The sequence below is a fragment of the Stegostoma tigrinum genome, chromosome 10 (genome assembly GCF_030684315.1).
Source record: "Stegostoma tigrinum isolate sSteTig4 chromosome 10, sSteTig4.hap1, whole genome shotgun sequence".
In the NCBI taxonomy this organism is placed as follows: Eukaryota; Metazoa; Chordata; class Chondrichthyes; order Orectolobiformes; family Stegostomatidae; genus Stegostoma; species Stegostoma tigrinum.
Window position 1 is genome coordinate 58,425,488 of NC_081363.1, and position 21,186 is coordinate 58,446,673.

Genomic DNA, 21,186 nt, shown 5'->3' on the forward strand with positions numbered 1-21,186 from the left:
ACTGACACGGGACATGACCAGACTACCATTAATCATCCAGTATTTCACCAGAGTGGAGAAACTACGCCATGTTCTTCATAGCCTTCAACGTTACCAATGGTGAACCTCTCACCGAGATCATCCCCATGTCTCCACTTCTTGCCTTAAAACAACCCCCCAAAACCCCCTTAAACAGATCATCATTCACAGTAAACTACCCAGCCTTCAGAACAACATCGATCACAACACCATACAATCCTACCACGGTCATCTCTGCAAGTCATGCGAGATCATCAACATGGATACAACCATCACTCACGGGAACACCATCTACCACATACACGGCAGATATTCATGTGACTCGGCCAATGTTATCTACCCCTTACGCTGCAGGCAAAGATGCCCTGAGGCATGGTATTTTGGTGAAACCATGCAGATACTACAACAATGGATGAATGGAATCACAAGACAGGAATGTTCCCTTCCAGTCGGGGAACACTTCAGCAGACAAGCACATTCAGCCTCTGATCTTTGGATATGTGTCCTACAAGGCAGCGTTTGAGATATACTACAATGCAGAACGACCCAGCAGAAACTGATAGCCAAGTTCCACTTCCACGAAGACAGCTTCAACTGCAATTTTGGATTCATGTTGCACTACATGTAACCCCACCATACTGTACTGCATTTGTAAAACTTTCCTTTCTGTCCTGTTTTGACAGCATCACCTTGATAATTTGTTATGTTTTCTTTACCTTAATTAGCTTGTACCCTTTTGGATTACTTATTACTTTGGTTGGACCCTCGGCATGCAACTCTTGAACTGGTCATACTATTCCAGTCACTTGATTTGTCTCCAGCACCAACTTATTTTATTTCTTTGTAATTATCTCTCTGCCCTAATTATTTGGATTATAGGTCATCCCTTCATTTGTTATTGAACTGTTAACACTTTACTCATACCATCTGACATTCTTGATCACTTGGAGTGACTTGTTATTCGGCCTTGTGGACACTCCGCTCACACCATTTGTATGATCGTTTGATCTCTCCACTTATAAATTCTGTACCTGCATGTCTTCTCTTCACTTAACTGAATAAATAGGCAGCACTCCAAAAGCTTGTGATTTTCAAATAAGCCTACTGGACTATACCCCGGTGTCCTGTGACTTCTGAATTTAAAGGCCATGATTAGAGCTTCGTATCAGGAACGTCTTGATGAATGAGAAAAAGGAATTTCCAATTTACTATTTGCCATTAAAGATGACCTTAATGAGTCCATGGGATTCAGTATTTTTGAACTAATGTATATGAGATGAGAGGGCCCCTTAAATAGCTTAAAATATTTGTAAGCCAAAGCTCAGAGCCAGTTTCAACTTGAATGTCAAGTTTCAGACAGAAACTAAGCAAAACCTACGAGTTGGCTCAAAGTGCCTTTAAAAAGTGCTCAACAGAATAAAATTTAGAACGGATAAAAAGACCAACATACTTCAATTACATCCATTGTTAAAATACACGACAGTACGTCTGAATTGTTAACTTCAAAATAAAGCTCGACACAACGCAAAAGCTTCTTTTCAATATATTAAGGAAAATAATTCAAAGTCAACTGCACATATCATGAATAATATTGCTTACCTGAAGTTGTTTAGCTGTTAGGTCTTTTGTGCCTCTGAAGACATAGCTCTTGGAAATACCCTCACAACCAAGCTCATGAACTTGCACCATTCTGCCAAACGTAATGAGACCAACCAAAGCTGTAGGTGGCAAAAGGCTCAAGGACATTTGCATAGATTCTTTTAAGGCCTGCAGATCTTCATCCTCCATGCAAGTATCCACAACATAGAGGAAGATTAAAGGCATTTGAGGGCCTCGCTGTAGAAAAAAAAAACACAAAAAAAATCAAGCAGTCTTCAATTATGCACATTTTCTAAATGATCTTATTTGCATTCTTCACTTTGGTAGCTGCGTGCTTACCGATGTACAAGAAAGTCAAAAACCTGTGGACACTTAGGCAACAACTTATATTGAATTACTTTATACAGAACATTTTCTTTCTGAAACAAGATTCGCCTCAGTATTGCCTAGATTCAACTTTGGAATCCCAAATGAACTCTGCCAATGTGGAGTGGTCATCATTACAATTAATTCTGCAACTGATCTTGAAATTTCTACACCATGAATAATCAAAATCCTTTTCTTAAAGCTGAATTTTTAAAGATTAAATTCATATGATATATGTATCACTTGGCTAGGTTAGCATTTATTGCCCATTCCGCTACGCTAATTTCTTGAAACACTGTAGTCCTTGAGCTGTGGCTCCCTTGGGCTGGCAGGAAGGGAGTTCAAGAATTTTGACCCAGTGACACTGGAGGAATAGTGATGTGTGACTTGAAGGGAACCTTGCAGCTAAGTGTTCTATATATCTGCTGGCGTTGTCCTTCTAGGTGATAACTTCCTGATCACAAAAGCCAACAAGCTGTTTTGTTCAAATACAGAGAATGGTTTGAGACAAATATCGCCAAAGAGAATCCATGTCATAGTGAGTGGAAAAGACATGGTGGTGATGGAAATTGCAGGCTTGGAAGTTGCTGTCAGAGGCACCTTGGTGAGTAAGTGCAATGCATCTTCTAGACAGTACACACAACAGCTGCACTGGTGGTGAAGGGAGTGATAGTGATAGTAGTGTTTGGGGTGCTATTCAAGCAGAGGAAACCAAGATGGATTATCCACTCAGCACTTCATCCTTTTCTTTTGCATTAATGCGCTGAAACAATTAATGTGGCAGGGCTGAAGAGTTCAGATCTGATATGTTGGTTTGAGGACCACTTACCCTTTCCATTGCATGCAGCTTTTATGACTTTTCATGCATCTACACCTATGTTCTAGTTTCAGTAATTTGACATCTTGTTTTTGACTACTGAAGGCTCCTGCATTCTTTATTAAAATCTCCCAGCCTGATGGTAATATTGAAATGCCAAGCCATGAGTTTATACGTGGTTGAGCACAAAAACTGTGCCTCACGCTTGCCTAGGTTTGATTGCTAGATCCATTTGAAATCTATCCCATTTATCATTGCAATATTGCCGCTCAAAAAAAGAGCAGGGTGGTTATAATGAATTTGTAGATGGGACTTGCTCTCAGCAAAGGACTATGCAATCGTTACATCCACCAACAATGTCGTAGACAGATAAATCTGCAATAGTTAGGTTGGTGAAGATGTGGTCAAATAGCACTTTTTCCCCTCTCGTAGATCTGTGTCAAAAAAACAAACATTCTCCAGACATTTACATGGCTTCAATTTTAATGAAATCAAGAGGTTTCTCAAACTTCTTTGTCTTTTCCTGAGGTCAGCAATTGAAATTCAGTCACTGAAGTTTTGGTTTTTACTTTATTGGGTTTACGCATCATGTTGGTATTCATTGTAGCATTTTATGGCAGTTCCCCTTTCTGTTGCTCTGAAATATTTTTCCTTCTTAATTTTGCAGGTTATTTTGTTTACCTACTTAGAATATTCAGTCTCTTCTTTAATTCTCTCCAATCTGGCATTGAATAGCTGCTAATGACAACAATATGCCTTTTGCTACACAGACATTTCACTGTCTAGTCAATTTTAATAGCTTTTGACTGGGGAGCACCAAATTTCATTCCTATATAACAGGCATGAAACTTTAAACTGCAGGCATCAAAATCACCTGCCCAAGGCAGCAGGTTTCTTTTTGATGATACAGAGCTACTATTCTTCTTAAGACCTGATTTTTTTTTTCCAGTCAGGAGCGGGGCTTAGTGTTGACTCACGTGCCAGGAACAGCAAAATATATATTCTTTGCAGGCAAGGTCATACAGGAATTACCCTTTCACTCAATTTCCATCACTGTCATGTCTTCTCCATCCACAATGACTGGGATTCTCCTGAGGGATATTTGCTTCGGACCATTCTCTGCATTTGAGCAAAGGAACAGCTTCTTGTCCTTTGTGATCAGGAAGTTAGCAAGTGACATTTAATGAGGTGTTGCTGTTAAAACTGGCTGAAGCTGCTTCTCACCTCTCCTGGACTATTTTACTTTCTAGTCAGCAAAAGGAATAAAGTCCAAAGTGTAAATTACACAGCAAATTGACCTGAACTGGATTACCTCAGACCACTTGTATAATGCTGGCATTGTAAAGTTCAATTACATTGAAAAAGATAAGACCTCTTAATAGTTGACATTAAGCTATTGTAAACCAAAAATCTATTCATAATTTCTGAAGGTGGGGCAAATAGAAGTGAAAGCAACACTTAAATCCATCATTAGAAAACAGAAATTAAGGCACACAGAACAAGTTAAATTTTTTTGGATTAATGAAATCTGTTTTATTTTTTCACTGGTATTTAATGTCAATCATTTGCTACTAGTACAATTATCAGAGGTCCTACTGAATAAAAACTGGGTTCAACCATCCTACCTGGACTACATACTCAATTGTAGAAAACTGTGGTAGAAGTTCTGCGGGTTGGTTCATCTCAGATATCCCAGAATAGGAAGGAGGAAACTGTTTTGAAATGAAAAAAATTCATCAAAATTTGGTATGTTAAAACCACAGATGAAAATTATTTTGTCTTTCATGTAAAATATTTCTTTCACTCTGAGTATTTGACACAGTGGAAGACACTGTATTTTGTACTGCAAATAGGCAAGAGGATAACCAAATTAGGAAGATGGACACATTGCTTGATGAGTGGTGAGCCACAGGCACCAGGACTGGGAGAGGAAGGGACTGCAGTACTGGGATGGATGCCACTTGAATTGGGCCGAGATGCAAGCCTTGGCAGCACAACTTCTTCAACTGAGTAAGGGGATGGAAAGACGTGATTTGTGGACAGTAAAAGTTTAAGTGGAAAAGTTAGTATAAATATTTTGAAACCGAAAGGGGAAGAGGGTAAAGTTTAAAACTGGAAATTGCAACAATTAAGATAGGAGAGAAGTATTAAAAAGAATTAAGTGGGATGACAGGTTATGGCACATGTGTGTTCTAAAGGTGCGTGGAGCATAAGGAAAGAAATTAATGAAATACAGCTTCAAATTGAAGGTATGACATGGTAGCTAGTGCTAAAACATGACAGATGGTTAGGACTGCAAATTAAACATATTAAGTTATAACAGGGAAAGGTAAAGAAAACATGATAGAAATGTGAGGAGCAAGCTCAGTCATTCAAGATGAAACTGCACTATACGAAAGTGAACGTAATGAGAGGCAAGTAGAACGTGGAAACTGTAATGATAGAAGCAAGAAAGAGATGATCATTTAAGAGTGTAGTGGCAGGTATACATAGGCCCTTAGTAGTAGCTCTGAACTGGTAAACTGCACAATTCAAAAACTAGACAAGTATGTAACAAAGGCAGGTGGTTTTAATGAAAGGTTTTCATTTTCATACAAATGAAAACAAGCAGACAAGCAATTTAAAAGGCAGTGAATCTGATAAATCTGTCCCAAATGGTTTCCTGCTAGACGTGTTCTCCAGTCAACAAGGAGACATTCCATTTTAGATTCCACAATGAGCCATATTTAGTTAACAGCCAAATGTTACGTAAATGGGGATGAATACAATGTCAGCTTTAGCTCAGTAGTACTTGGATTTTGGAGTCACAAGTACTCTTCCAGAGCGTTCCAGTGTACTGTTTCAGATGCAGTCTTACAAATGAGATATTAAACTGTGGTCCAACCCACCCTCTCAGGTCAGCATTAAAGATCCCAGAGTTCTACAATATTAAAAGGAGTAGGCAAATCAGCTATTCACATTTCTTTCATTACAATACTGATATACCCTTCAGTATATCAAAGCATCATCGGCTGTAGCATGTTTTGAGATACCTGGCAGTCATGAAAACTCGAGTAAAAATACGGGACTTTTTTTTTAAACTAGCAATTACAACGAGGAGTTTAATGTAATATTTGAAAAGGACAATGCAAAGAAGCAAAGATTTGAAATTTAAATAAGAATGACTTCAATGACTTCATTGAAGAGACAAGAAAGCAGCATTCTGTTATATCAATTCATGCGTTAAATAAAAGCTAACCAGTGGGAGGCAAACCACGAAAAGACTCCACTGTGGTACAGACCATAACAAATCTTCAGACCAGATAGGTTCTGTTGAAGAGCTTTTAGGACAGTGCAAAAGCTTATATGCCTTCTGAAGTTCTCAATTTTGGGATTGTTCCTGTGGATCATTGTTCTATTTCTACAAAATGTGAAATGAAAACAGGGAACTCTAGACCAGCTAGCCTAACATTTGTTGTCAGGAAATTACTGGAGTCTATAATTAAAGCTACAGTGACAAAACATTGAAATTTTCCAACTAAAGATGGATTTTGTAAAAAGAATGTCATACGTGATGAATCCAAATTAATTTTGAAAAGACATAACTAAAAGTGGGACTATCTAAAAATAATCTCATATAGATTTCCAAAGGGCACGGGATAAGGGTCCTTGTAAGAGACTGGCCAAGTGCTAAGAGACAAGGTTGAGATTCTGAGTCCCATCTCAACTTTATAGTATATGACTAATGGTGTACCAAAAAGATGTGCATTGGGTTTTCAGCTATCATTAAATTCATTATCAATTATGATAATAAAATGGAAAGTCACATGTTCAGATTTGAAAATGACACAAGATAAGTTATCATTCTAAGGAATTTAGGCCAGAGTGTAAAATAACCAAGGGATTAATTGATGAAACGAATGACAAAACTGTGGCAAAGAGACTTAAAGCAAAGAAAATATGAGGTCTTCCAATCGTGAATTAAAGAAAGCAGAAGAAAGTAGTTTCTAAATGGAGACAAGATAGAAACAGTGGAAGTCCAAAGAAACTGAGGACCTTTGAACAAAGATAAAATGTCATGAACAGGCACAGAAAGTAAACAAAAATGTTTATGCCTTACTGATTTTTACATGTACAGGAAGAGAATACAAAGGGCAGATATCATGCTCCCATTTCACAATGCCCTGGTTAGATCCCCAAGAGAGTACTTCTGGGCACAAAACCTCAAACAGAGCATGCTAGCCTTGGGATGTGCACATTATCATATCAAAATGTAGTCAGACTTCCAACAGTTAAATTAAGAGAAATGACACAAACAAGATTTGTAATCTGAAGAATTTAAATGGTTGAAAAGTGATTTGATCTAAATTTTCAAGAAATTAAGGAAAACCAATATTCAGAAACTACTGCACTGATCAGCAATTCTAGGACTAAACAGGCATAATATATAACATGAAGGCACATGCTTTGGGGCAAGATTATGAAATGCCTTTATCACAAAAGGTGATAAGAAGCAATGCTAGATCATTGTTAATTTCTAAATCTGAGATCAAGAGATTTTTGTCAAAAATATTAAGGAATAGGGTATAAAGGCAGGTAAATGGAGTTAGGGAGCAGATCTTCTCTGATCTAGCGTAAATAGCAGAACAGGGTCAAAGGGCTAAACAGAGTATGTCTGTTCCTATTCTCCAATACAAGAATTGAAATAATAAATGTTTACAAGACCACTGTTTTCAAGTAGTTAAGGGCATTATGCAATCAGTATGAGAGATTCATGTCACAAATACTTGATATATTCCTGTTTTAAAATTTCCGAACAGACAGTGCTGCGAACTACCATTCTAACAATCATAACAACCAACTTACCTGATTTCTCTGATAGCAGAAATTACAAGCCCACAGCTTTGCTTTGTAATCTACTTGGCTAAAAAAAACAAAAGACAATTAGGGAGAAAAACACAAAGGCTTATTCTAGAATAGTGTAGGAACGTGTGCTTTACTCAATTTATCTTGCAGCACATAAATAGAAAGCAGTTATGCATATGGTACCAAAATATCAAAGCGTGAAGCTGGATGAACAGAGCCGGCTAAGCAGCATCTCAGGAGCACAAAAGCTGACGTTTCGGACCGAGACCCTTCATCAGAGAGGGGGATGGGGAGAGGGTTCTGAAATAAATAGGGGGGGGGGGGGGGGGGGGGAGAGAGGAGGACCGAAGATGGAGAGAAAAGAAGATAGGTAGGGAGGAGGGTATAGGTGGGGAGGTAGGGAGGGGATAGGTCAGTCCAGGGAATCCAAGACGGACAGGTCAAGGAGGTGGGATGAGGTTAGTAGGTAGGAAATGGATGTGTGGCTTGAGGTGGGAGGAAGGGATGGGTGTGAAGAAGAACAGGTTAGGAAGGCGGAGACAGGCTGGGCTGGTTTTGGGATGCGGTGGGGGAAGGGGAGATTTTGAAGCTGGTGAAGTCCACATTGATACCATTAGGCTGCAGGGTTCCCAAGCGGAATATGAGTTGCTGTTCCTGCAACCTTCGGGTGGCTTCATTGTGGCACTGCAGGAGGCCCATGATGGACTTGTCATCTAAAGAATGGGAGGGGGAGTGGAAATGGTTCGCGACTGGGAGGTGCAGTGTTCATTCAGCTTCACACTTTGTTATCTTGGATTCTCCAGGATCTGCAGTTCCGATTATCTCTGATGCATATGGTACCAATTTTTTTTTCTCTAAACATCTTTGGAGCCATCTTCAATTTTCTCTCTTTAAGGTAATGACTTATATAGGGTATAGCTCTAAAAACAGGATCATGACAAACCTTGATCTTAATGTCAATTCTGCTGGTGTGAGCTAAAATGGAGTGTTAGAAAACCCATTTACCATGAGTCATCAAGTCACAACCACGCAATCAAACTTGGAGGTCAAGTGGGACCAATTTCCATATTTTCACCTCCCAGAAGGAAAACACTTGCAAGGTTTAAGAGGACAAGCATGACATCTTTCTGGACTATGTGAATCAGTGCCTCACCATGTTACCCATATCCCACATGTAGTCAGAAGTTCACCAGTAGCCATGTTTGGGTGCAGTGTGTTTTGTTTTTCATGCGTTCATGGAATGTGAGCTTCCTTAGCGGAGCCAGTATTTATTGCTTATCTTAATTTCCCTCAAGATACTATTACTATTCACTGGACTTTCAGACCCAAACTGATAGAAAGAGTGGACACGGTTTTGGCCCCAAATAAGAATTATTGTTAATTAACAGTATTTAGACTTTAGCTACAGGGAAAGACTTGTAAACTGTTGACATATAATCTTATTAATTAAAACTCCAATTACCTTAGAACTCAAACACACGCACACGCACACGCGCGCACACGCACACTGTAAAACAGATTATGGGCAGAGTAGAAGATCTGGAAAAACAGTTCAGTAGTCTTTGTTCATAGGTATTGTTATTTAAGTGATCCTTATGACTCTGCTGCTAGCCAGCACACTGCTTCGCTTGTCTTTCTCCAGGTGCTTCCACTGGTTAGTGAGACAGAGAAGGTGGTTGGTTCCCTTCTAAAAAGTTACTAACATATCAGCTAGAATCTACAGCATTTATAAATTTTTGGAGCAAAGGTAAACTGCTTCTCTTCAGGGTTACCATGAATTTTGACCGCCAAGAATACGGAGACCACTCCTGAGCTGAGGAAAAATTGAACACTTTTCTCTCTAACTTGTTCCCTGCTCTGAACTGTTTCGCTAACTGACAGACAGAAAAGTCTGTATCAGTGATATCTGGCCACTAGTCCACAGACCAAACAAGTTCTTGTTGCTATCAAAAGCTGTGTCAGTACATCCCTTGGCTCCAAGCCATCTGCAAACTGAATTTCAATTACCGTATGTTCAAATTATTGTTTACACAGCGATTGGCATATGCTTTCAAAACTGCAGCCACCATTTTAAATACTGGTTGTTAAAATAACTCTTTCTTATTCCAATTTCTGGGTTTTAAAAACACCTTATAATGGCGGTGATGAACTGTATTCCATTGATACTGAAGGAATGGTGATATATTTACAAATCAGGATAGTAAGATGCTCCTATGCAATCTGCCACCCTTGTCTTTCTGGAGGGTAGTCGTCATGGATTTAGAAGCTGCTGAGTAAATTTCTGCCATGCAACTGAAGGTGCAAATATGCACCTATGCATCACTTGCTATCGAGTGTTGGTGGTGGAGGGGAAGGTGGTGGGCTTAATATCAATCCAGGAGACTGCTTTGGTCCGCATGTTGCTGAGCTTCTTGAGTACTGAAGTTGTTTCATCTGGGTAAGTGGACAGAATTCCATCACACATTAAATTGTGCCTTGTACATTGTGAACAAGTTTTGAGTAGTCAAAAGGAGAGTTGCTCACTGCAGAATTCCTCACCTCTAATCTGCTCTTGTAGTCTGTTTCTGGTCAATGCTAACCCCAAGAATGTTGTTAGAGTGGGATTCAACAATAATACTAGCATTCACTGGCAAGGGGTGATGGTTACATTCACGCTTGGAAGTGGTTGTTGCAGACACGTCTGATTTGAATGCTATTTTTCATTTGTCAGCCCAAGCCTGGATGTTGTTCAGGTATTAATGGATTTGGACTCAGGCTGCTATGGCATCTGAACAGTTGGTGCTCAACATTGTGAAATCCTCACTGAACCTCCTCACTTCTGCCCTTATGATGGTGGCAAGTTCATTGATGAAGATGGTAGGGCCTAAGGCACTACCGTGAGGAACTCCTACAGTGATGTTCCAGAGCTGAGATCACTGACCAACGACCAGAAGATTCAACCCACCTGCTTAGTTTTGACTCTAATCAGCTGAGAATTTTCACCCTGATTCCTGCTGAATTTTCGTAGACTCCTTGATGTCATTCAGTGAAATGCAGCCTTGATATCAAGGGCAATTATCCTCACCTCTCTGTTAATAGCAATACCCAGTTACTGCATCATAAGTTTATACTCCTATATGTATTTACAAAAATACTCAAAAGGTACATAATCAAAATGTTCACTTGTCTTTATTCTATATAGTAGCATCTCCAGAATTTGCAATATTTCCAACTCATTTTTGTGTTAATTGCAAGGATGTTTAAAGATATTTCACATTTTAAGTAGTACATGCCAATTTTTTGCACCAAAATGAAATCTGTAAAAATTTTAGAGCAAGTATATATTATCTCACAAAGTGCTGTACTGAGAGATATTAACTGGTCAATTTGTTTGAATCTCTAAGACTGACTTACCATAATGGATTTAAGACTGCACGGCAGGTTGCTCGACTGCAAAGCACAGGTTCATACTGAATTGGAGGCAAGTCAGGTCGCTCTTTTAATGGTGTAAACAAGGTACCCAGAGGAACAACCATTCGGGTTGCCTCCAAACGACTTGATGGCCAAACATTCCAGCTCAACCGAATTCCATCCCGATCTTCATTCTGCTGGATGAACTCCATAAAAGTTGCCATGGTGACTTTACCGTCTTAAATCTGTGAAAGAAAATAACCTTATTTTTAAAAGAGGAATCTAAATGAAATTACTGGTATAAACATTCTGGATTCCAAAGAGACAAGTTTGAAAGCACTACTGTACTGTAAATCTTAATGAAGATTTACATTATAAAATGCAAGTTCTAATGGTGGCTTTTCTCCTGAAACATTTTAACTCATACTATTTAATGATTGAATAAGATTTTAAGCTACGTAGCAAGAGCTCAATCTTGAGCAATAAGATGGAAAAAGTAGACATGCGAGGCCAGAAAAGCGTCCAATGTTGTTTCAAAATTGAATAAGAGCTTTGCTTGCCCTAACACTCAGATTTATGATAAGCTGAAATTACTGAGGAGAGTTTGATGCTAGTAGGAGTTCAGACTGATATGCTCTGCATTTTTCATGCAGATACAAAGGCACGAAAAAAAACCTTTAATTATGCGTAACATAAAATGTGGTTGTCATGGATTTTTCATGTGTCCAGGGATGAAAATTTCCATGAAATGGAATAAATTGACCATCAGTAATGTAAAATAAGTGATAGCAACAATGGATTTACTTGTTTAAAAAGAAGTAAAATAGGCTTCTCGTTGCTATCATCCATTTTACACTATTATAAATTCAAGATTGATCTTTCATGTTCTAAACAGTGCGTTAACACAGGATCTCTGTGATTAAGCAATAATGGGCCAAATACTACAGCATTTGCTGAGGGTTTCCTTATCGCACATTCCAGAATGGAGTAACCCAATGGTTCACAACCAAGATACAGCATAAGGAAAGATGTGAGTGCTCATTCAAACGTGCAGAGACCTTCGAGTAACTTGATCCATCCTAAGGATACTCCGTATCAAACAAACATGGTGGTACAGTGGTTAACTGTATATGTATTTATTTTGTTGGATTTTGACGGTAAGCTTTAATTTGGGGTTTACTTCAGCTTCGATAAATGGGCATATACTGGAACTGGAGTTTGAGTTTAGGAAATGCATATTCGTGCCGTGCACCTCTCCAAACAAATTCTTCTAAGTATGCTAAGACTGACTGCTAGTCTATCCTACAATCACCAAGATTTATGAAGCTTAACAAAAGGAATATTACTAAGGGCCACTCTCTTCTGAGCCAACACTCTTATTGGAAGGCGACAAAAAGGCATAAGTTACTGGAACAGGACAGTGGTAGAATGTGCTCTAAAATTAGTGGTATAGATGGCCTTTGTTGCAATTGTTTCCTGGCAGTTGGGATGATAAATTGACTTCTGGATGCCAGGGTGAAATACTTCATTGGTAGGAAGAAAAGTTTTACTGAAATTAAGTGGCACCAATGTCCTTACAGGGGCCATAAACATGTTGAAAAAATTGTGGAAAAGGATCAAGACTAATAAAGCAAGGAAATGCTAAAAGTCTGGGTCTGAGATTATTATTAATGAAGTTATTGAGATAAAAGCACAGCAACTAACAGTTATAATGAGATAACATCAGAGAAAATCTGATTCAACTATATGATTGGAGGAAAAATAGCAATTATACATTCGACTTCATGTCGGTACTGGGTCAACAAGTACTTTGCACAAGGGCATCTTAAGTCAGCAGTTAGGTTTTAGCCCAATCCCCAGCAAAGGTTTGATCTTGGATTCTCTCAAGAGAAACGATCTAATTCATAAGGAATCTTAGCAAATGTTTCAAGTGTTTACATAATCAAAAATAAAGCAACCAACTTAGAAAATGCATTAATCATGTTCTGTAAATATCAAATTATTGAAAAGAATAAAAAAAAAGTTGATTTTTATTTTACTATTTCCAGTAATATTCCTTCCATTTACACTATTGCATCTCAAGTTACCAAAACATTGTGTATTTTCGATTCTATCCAAAAAGCTGGATAACACTACTCAATCAATTGAAGTTGCATGCTGAGTTGGCATTACATGATGGCTCATCGGTTAGCACGGTTGCTTCACAGCACAAGGGACCTGGGTTCAATTCCAGCCTTGGGGACTGTCTGTGTAGAGTTTGCACTGGTATCCTCTGGGTACTCTGGTTTCCTCCCACAGTCCAAAAGATGTGCAGGTTAGGTGGATTGGCCATACTAAATTGCCCATAGGGATGTGTAGATTAGGTGGGTTATAGGGGGATGAATCTGGGTGGAATGATCTGAGGTTCAGTGCGGATTTGTTGGGCCAAAGGGCCTGTTTCCATATTGTAGGGATTCTATGATCTCCTACATGAACTCAGACTTCGATACCTGTCACATGAAATTAAAGATATCAGAAATTCATTCAGCTCTGTTCATTGGGTGAATGAGATAATTAAACAATTAGACAGTGGAAATTAGTTTTTGGATTCTCTTATAAAGTGAACAACCTCCTTTTTCCAAATACTCCAAAGTTATGGACAGGCCTCAGCCACACTCCGCCAACATAACTGTGAAGTACCGTAAATTAGCATCTTATGTAATACAGTATTATCAAAATCTGAAGAAGGGTCACTGGACCTGAAATGTTAACTATGTTTTTTCTTTCACAGATGCTGCCAGACCTGCTGAGCTTTTCCAGCAACTTTGTTTTTGTCCTTGATTTATAGCATCCACAGTTCTTTCAGTTTTTAATTATCAAAATCAAGGTGGAAACTTTACTGATTGGCTTCATCTGTAGTTGGGTCACAGTGGGGAGGAGAATTCTTTGTACTAAGCTGTTCAGCAGACTAACTGGTGCATTTTCACTAGTGGACCAAAAAAAATAGATCTATGAGTATTTTCCAGTTTGATCAAATGCATTCTCTTTATTCCAGAGGTTGGTTGCTAAATATCCCCACAATAAATGCATAAATTTTACATATATGTAATGAAAGAACATAATCATGCAAACTTTAAAATGGAGACATTTACTTAAAATGTAACATAAATGTTACTAGAAAAATTTGCACGCATATTGATCGGCACAACTTCACTTGAAACTAATTCATTTGAAGTGCAGTGATTTTAATGGCAGTTTGCAGTAGTGACTCTTTGGTCTGTAGATTTTCAAAAATAGCAATGAACATCTACTTCATTTCCTTATCATACTGGCTGGGAGAACAATGTTACTGTGAACACCACAGAAGTTCCCCATTCTTCACATCCTACAATCTTTGATAATTCACTTGAATTGTTGGAAGAAGCAGCTGTGCCCTGGATTAATAGGAATAATAGAACGTTTCATGGTTCAAACATTTAATTAAAACTTTTGTCTATCCTGCTATTTATGTCTCCCTATGAGCTATCACATTGCTGACTGCAGTTCGCCACTGCAATTCAGTATTTTTTAAATCAGCTGGCTCAAATATGTAATGACACACCACCGTGGTGGATAGGATTTGAACACAGACATTCAGGCCCAGAGGTGGGACACTACTACTGCATCACAACAGCCCTGCAGTTCAGTTATCAGTAACTTGCAGCATTGTACCTCAGCTCTCGTTTCCCAATTTTATAATAAAGAACAGCCGAAAAACAGATGCCATGCATTTTAGTCAGAGCTACCGTCCATGGCACAGGCCATAAAATTGACCCTCCAGTCATGTGGCTATATCACCCTCAACTCTGCATGCTTTTGTCTTTATGGTTGTAAAGAAACTCCTAAGCGCTAAAGAACAAAAACAGAAGTTGCAGGAAAAGCTCAGCAGGTGTGGAAGCATGTGTGAAGAAAAAAATCAGAGTGAATGTTTCAGATCCAGAGACCCTTCTCAGAACTGATGGTAGCTCGGAAAATATCGTTTTACGTGCAAAAGATACGGAGGGGAGGGGGGTACGGGCAGCTTCAACTCAAAATAGCCCTTGAACAGCAAAATACTGCAGAATTCTGAAATAACACAGAATGTTGGAGAAACTCCAGATGCTACCAGACCTGCTGCGCTTTTGCAGCGTTCTGTGCTTATTTCAAAATACAGTTCCTGTATGTGACAAACTGTCTCACTCACTAATCTCTCCTTTTATCTGACATAGACCTGCACTATTTAACTATGACAAGTAAATCTGCAAAACACCTCACAAGACTGTCAGCAATGTCTTGTTTTCTTGCAGGAAAAGGTAGTGCAAAATCACGGAGTAATCAGTGAAGTTCAAATTTGCCTAAACATCCTCTTCAAGCCAAAGGAAGAAACGTTAGGCATGTGGGTAGTAGTAGCATTAAAGCCATGGTGACTGGTAAAAGTTGGAGGAGGCTTAATGCAGAGTTTCTTCACACCTTCATTGACAAACTCAAATGGCCAGTGAATGGGGGCAAACAGTGGGTTGTATAAATTTTTTAAAAAGCCTGTAATGTTGCTAGAAATAGCAGCAATTCTGAGGATTGGAAGGTTTATTCAATACAAAGGAGGACCAAGAAACTGATAAAGCAAGTGAGAATACAATATAAATGCAATCGAGGGAATAAAAAGCATAAAAGTGGACTCTAAAAGTAGTGAACAAAGAGACATAGGTGTGATCATTAATAAGCCATTTAGCTAGGTATATATAAATATTTGCCCGATCAGGACTGCTGAAATATCAGCCTATATTGCAAGAGGATCTGAGTATAGGAATGCTGAAGTCTTGCTTCAATTGTCTACAGGTTTGGTTAGACTGTATTCAGTGTACAGTGTGCAATTTTGATTGACTTATCTCAGGAAAGATATTGTCATAGAGGTAGTGTGGTGAAAGTTCACCAGTCCTGCTTCCGTGTGGCAGGACTGTCCAATGGAGAGAGACTGGGCAAACTGGGCCTGTATTCAGTACAGTTTTATAGAATGAGAGGTGATCTCATTGTAACTTACAAAACACTTTAAGGGATAGAACAAGGTAAATGTAGGTAACATGTTTCCCCTGGTTGGGGAGTTTAGAATTGGGGGGTACAAGTTATAAATAAGGGCAATGCCAATTAGGTCCAAGCTGAGAAGTAATATTTTCACTCAGAGGGTTGTGAACCTGTGGAATTCATTACCCTTTGGAGGCTTAGTCTTTGAGAAGGTTTAAAGTAGAAATTGACATATCTCTGATTATCAATGGTGTGCAGAGTTACACTGATGGCATGAATAAAAAGTATTAAAGTGCTTCCATCAGCCAAGATCGTACTGAATAGCAGGTAAAGCTCAATGGACTGAATAGCCTACTCATGTTCCTAAGCATAAAATTATTGTTGGAAGACTAATTAATGTTGTGGAGCAGGTGTTTAAAACAATAGTCAATGGGGGAAGGAAGATGGGGAGATGAGGAAGGAACTGAGAGCAAGAACAATATTGCAGAAAGGCTAGAAGGGTGAAACAGCAAAGTTACAAACAATTTATAACAATTTATATAGGGAGTAAAAAAGATCCGTAAAGAGAAGAAATTTGAGTTGGAAATGCACAAAGAGCTGAGATAAAAATTGATGAACTACATAAAGATAGCAATGTAAAACAATATACAAGCGTTGGCAGAGAGATTATTTAACAGCAATGTTGTTTCAGCTAAAGCAGGGCTGTAAGCTACATATTCCTAGTTACAAAAAAGTAGGTTAGATCATGAAAAAGGGAAATGTGGTGACATGACTAATAAAATATTTAATCACAACGATGATCATGGGGATAATTCAAAAGTTCAACTTTGCATGGAATTTAGAATGAAAGCGACAGAAAGAAAATAGTGGAAGAGGTGCACAAAAACAGCAAGAACATGAATGATTTTGTTTTTCAGAGATAGGGAAAAATAATGAGTAGTAAAGATACAGTCAATTTATTACAGGTGAGTCTTTACAATGTATCTGAGATTGTTTTATGTCAGTGCTTATTATTTTCCCAAAAAGTGCCAGAGCCAGTTATCAAAAATTAAGAAAGGCCAAGTAGGCAAAGCAAAGTGTGGAAAACACTTAACAAGTTTAACAGTAAATGAAATTACATTTAACATAAAAGCTGAAAAAATGATTATGAAATAAACAGAAACTGAGATAAACTCGAGAGAAAATTTAGTGGATATGGATAAGCAAGAGATGATATAGGTACAAGCTCTACAAGGAACAGAGTTGCAAAAGCTGGAGTCCTTTGAAAGAGGAAAGAAATTCAAATAAGACTCAAGATAAAAGCTAGTCAAGAAAATCAACTAAGCATAACATTATAGAAAAGCAAAAAGGGAAATCAGGAGAGCTAAGGAAGGTCTGCATGTAGTAAAACAGAACATGTGCAGCGCTGTAACGTTCTACGTTCTATAAAAACAAAGGCCTGGGGTAATTAAATATTGCATAGAAAGCTATTCAGAGACAGATACTAAATCGATGCATTTCAAGAGTTTTCAACAGGGATGTAGTTAATTAAGTTCCAGAATACAAAATTTACAAAACAATATTGCACTAATAGTAGTGCACAACAGGACGTGTTCAAAATTATACTGATTTACGTTAGCAAATTTTAAAACGACTCGCTCAGTTACGTCCCAATAATTGCATAGAGATCTTGGTGCTGTTTTGAAGTAATTTAGCAAACAACATGTTTGTTAGTAATTGAAACCGCTACTTCTCCAAGGACTTCAAATGGAAACAATATTAAACAAATGTAGCCCTTTCGGGAATATTCTGTCTAAATTTGCTTTAGCCAAGTGATGCGTTTTTTGCAACACCTGCCTTGCTCTTGCCACTATCTAAAGACTTAACACTGATTCTTGGTGAAATTTGTATTTGTGTATACTTCTTTCATTTCAGTACAGTTGGCCTCAACTAAAGTCAGGGTTACGTTCTTGAAAATTGACTTTAACTTAAGCATTTAAAAAAATGATTGATGTTCTACTGAGCCTTTTTTCACAGAGAACAAAATTAAAACATTGTACCTGTACTCTTCTGAACTGAAGTGTAGTGTCATTTTAAGTTGCTGCAATTCCAACACTGATAAATAAAAATCTTAAAGTGAACTGAAAAATATGGTTAAAATTACTACTTCTATCGCACTGATGATTAACCAGGCTCATCCAGCAGCAGCTGGTCAGCACAGGGGTACTCACAGGACTACCTACACTAACCAACCTCTGCCATAAATCGACCCCAGGACCTCAGTTTAAATTCAGGAGGGAAGCAAGGGCCCAGGATCAGAACTAGCAGTGAAGACCTGACCTGAGATCAAGGACCTGTTTAACTTTAAATTAGAGTAGTCAAAAATCCCAGATAACATGCAAAGTATGTAGATTTCTCATATTCCCACAGATACTGGAGCAATCAATAGATCATAGGTTACTCCAGAAAAATCCAAGTACCTGAGAGAGTTTGTGGTGAAGAACAGAGGAACTTCGTACATCATCTCCTACAGCTCTGGCATATATAAACAATACCTTGCATACATTTACAAACTCCACACACTAGTAATATCAGACATCTCACCAACATCTGACACAAAACACCTTCTCAGTCCCTCCCTACTCCACCAGCCCAATGACAACAGACACACAGGCAATCCAGTGACTCTGGGCATCTCACCAATCCTAATGACAAAATTCCAGGGGCATCAAGCACCATAGACCCTTTTCTCCGACTCCAAATCTCACACCCACCTTCAGCTCAGTGTCCACCCAAACCCAGTGTCATTGGCACGGTGTCCGGTGCCTGCCCAATCCATCACACGGTGCTCGGATATTGACACCGAGCAATTTACACAGTCTATTCACATCTATTCCCACAAGCACACCCCCACCCCAACCAACCTACCCGACTCCCCGAGGCCAGTAACATGGAATGCGGGGTGGGGGTAAAGTACCCAGTGTTTCTGGCCTCGCTGCGGTGGGAAGATGTGAGGTGCCCAATGACACCGGGCACCTCAAACCCCTAACCGTGAGCCCAGCGACACCTCCCACCTTAAGAGTTCAGCGATACCGGGCATCGCTCACCCTCCACCAACTGCCCAGTAACAGAGGGCACTTCAAACCCTTGTGGCCCCCGACACAAGGCACCTCTCTCCCTGCACTCAGGGATTCAGTGTGAGCAGGTACTTCACACCGGGAAGCCAAGTGAAACTGAGCAGCTCACCCACAGATTCAAACCGCTACCGGATCCAGAGTGTAACTCTAGGCGCAACATGACCCCGCCACCGTGATCTAAGTTCGGTGCCGGTTATGGCGACAGCAGCCACTCACCACAAGAAGGCCTATCACACCCTCCGGCCTCAGGCACAGCAGTTACCGGCTCTGCACGCACAGCTGACGCGGTCAATATGGCAGACTCTGCCACGTAGCGACAGGAGGCGACTCCCGCCCAGTGGGGGCGTGGCCAAGGCGCGGGGCGGGGCGTAGCGCTGAGCGTGAAGCACCAGGTGGGGGCCGGGCCTAGCGCCGTGGGTGGGGCAGTTGATAGGGGCGGGGCTTTGGCGGGTAGAGGGCGGAGCCATACTGCCGTAACAGCCATGGGGCTACTGCGCAGGACAATGGCCGAGGGAGGGGGAGGACCAGAGGAAGGTGAGACCAAACCGTGGGCGGAGACGAAGCTGGAGGTGGGAATGAACAAGCGAATGCCACACGTTACCACCCAGACTCAACCTCGTTCGGAACCAGTGTGTCACAGTATGCAGAGCACATGCACCGAAGATCAATGCTGCAGGTGAGCCCAAGAAGGAATTCTACTCCAGCCTTGACCGATCTCTCTCACGGGTCCCTGAGGCGGGCAAACTAGTCGTTCTTGACGACTCCAAGACCAGAGTCCGCAGAAGTACATACTTTGGGGCGATGTAATCAGAAAAGAGAGAGTTGCAAAGCAAAACTCAATGGCACTCGTGAATAAAATGCCACAATCACATTCCCCTCATTACCAACACACTGTTCTGCCAAGGGACAATTAGAAGACTGTGCAACTAGCAACTGTGTTCCAAACAGTGGTACCTCGTTGACTACATTATCATCACAGCAAGGGATCAGAAAGATGTCAAAACCACCTGCGCTATGACAGGAGCCGACAACTGCTGGACAGACCATCGCCGGATCCAATGCCAGGATTAATATAAATAGAGCTCCACCGTAATAGAAGCAGTGTCACAAGAAGTTCAACATTGAGGCTCTCAAAATCCAGAAAACATTCGCCTCATGCAACCAATTCCTCTCCATAGACTTAGTGACTGTCAGCGACACAGAGCCACAGGATCGTAACAGTCTCTGGTCTGCCCTCAAGACTACCATTGTCAATGCCTGCAAAAACTCAAGTCGATTTCTCAAACAGGAAACACCAAGACCAGTTTGATGAGAATGATCAGGAGATCTAAGAACTGATAAGCTGAAAGTGCATTGCATTTCTGAGTGGAAAGCAACAACCACATTCTGAAGAAAAAAGTCAGGCTTAAAGGCAGAGATCCAACAAAAAACTTGTGACGTTAAGAATAACTGGTGGGTGGAGGAAGCATTTCAGGCCAAACGATTGTCCAACAGCCATGATGTGCAAGGTTTTCTCTATGCTATCAAGACCACTTTTGGACCAAACACCTAAGGCTGCAACCCACTGCTGGCCAAGGACAGAGTGACAAAGACAAAGAAACAAAGCTGGGGAGCACTTCAGAAGCTTCTCACCCAGGACGCTGGCATGGATCCGGCCATGCTTGAACATATCACCCAGCACACTACATGCCATGAGCTCAGCAACACCCCAGCCTGCATGAAGTAAAAAAGGCCATCCGGCAGTTTAACAGCAAGGTTGCTGGAGCATACGGTATCCCTTCTGAGGCACTGAACTGTGAAGGCAAAGTGCTCCTGCTACAGCTACATGCCCTTGTCTACTTATCAGGAATGAGGAGAGCATCCCGAGAGCTCTGAGATGTTACAGTCATGAACATTTTCAAAAAAGGGAACAAGTAATTAAAGGGGAATCTCCCTGCTGTTGACTGTTGGAAAAGTCATCATTCAAGATCCTCCTCAACAGTCTCCTCTCTGTGGCTGAGGAACTCCTCCTAGAATTGC

At 40.0% G+C, this 21,186-nt stretch overlaps 1 protein-coding gene across 1 annotated transcript in view; it reads right to left on the reverse strand.

Moving 5' to 3' along the window:
* Positions 1-19,507, reverse strand: part of sec23a (Sec23 homolog A, coat complex II component) — an 85,609-nt gene extending 66,102 nt beyond the window's left edge. The window contains exons 1-5 of the mRNA XM_048537764.1: positions 19,384-19,507; positions 11,039-11,280; positions 7,646-7,703; positions 4,426-4,512; positions 1,618-1,854 (exon numbers count right to left, since the gene is read on the reverse strand). Coding sequence (XP_048393721.1) covers positions 1,618-1,854; positions 4,426-4,512; positions 7,646-7,703; positions 11,039-11,259 — 603 coding nt within the window. The 5' untranslated portion in view covers positions 11,260-11,280; positions 19,384-19,507. The remainder of the gene's footprint in view (positions 1-1,617; positions 1,855-4,425; positions 4,513-7,645; positions 7,704-11,038; positions 11,281-19,383) is intronic.
* Between the last annotated feature and the right edge of the window lie 1,679 nt (positions 19,508-21,186).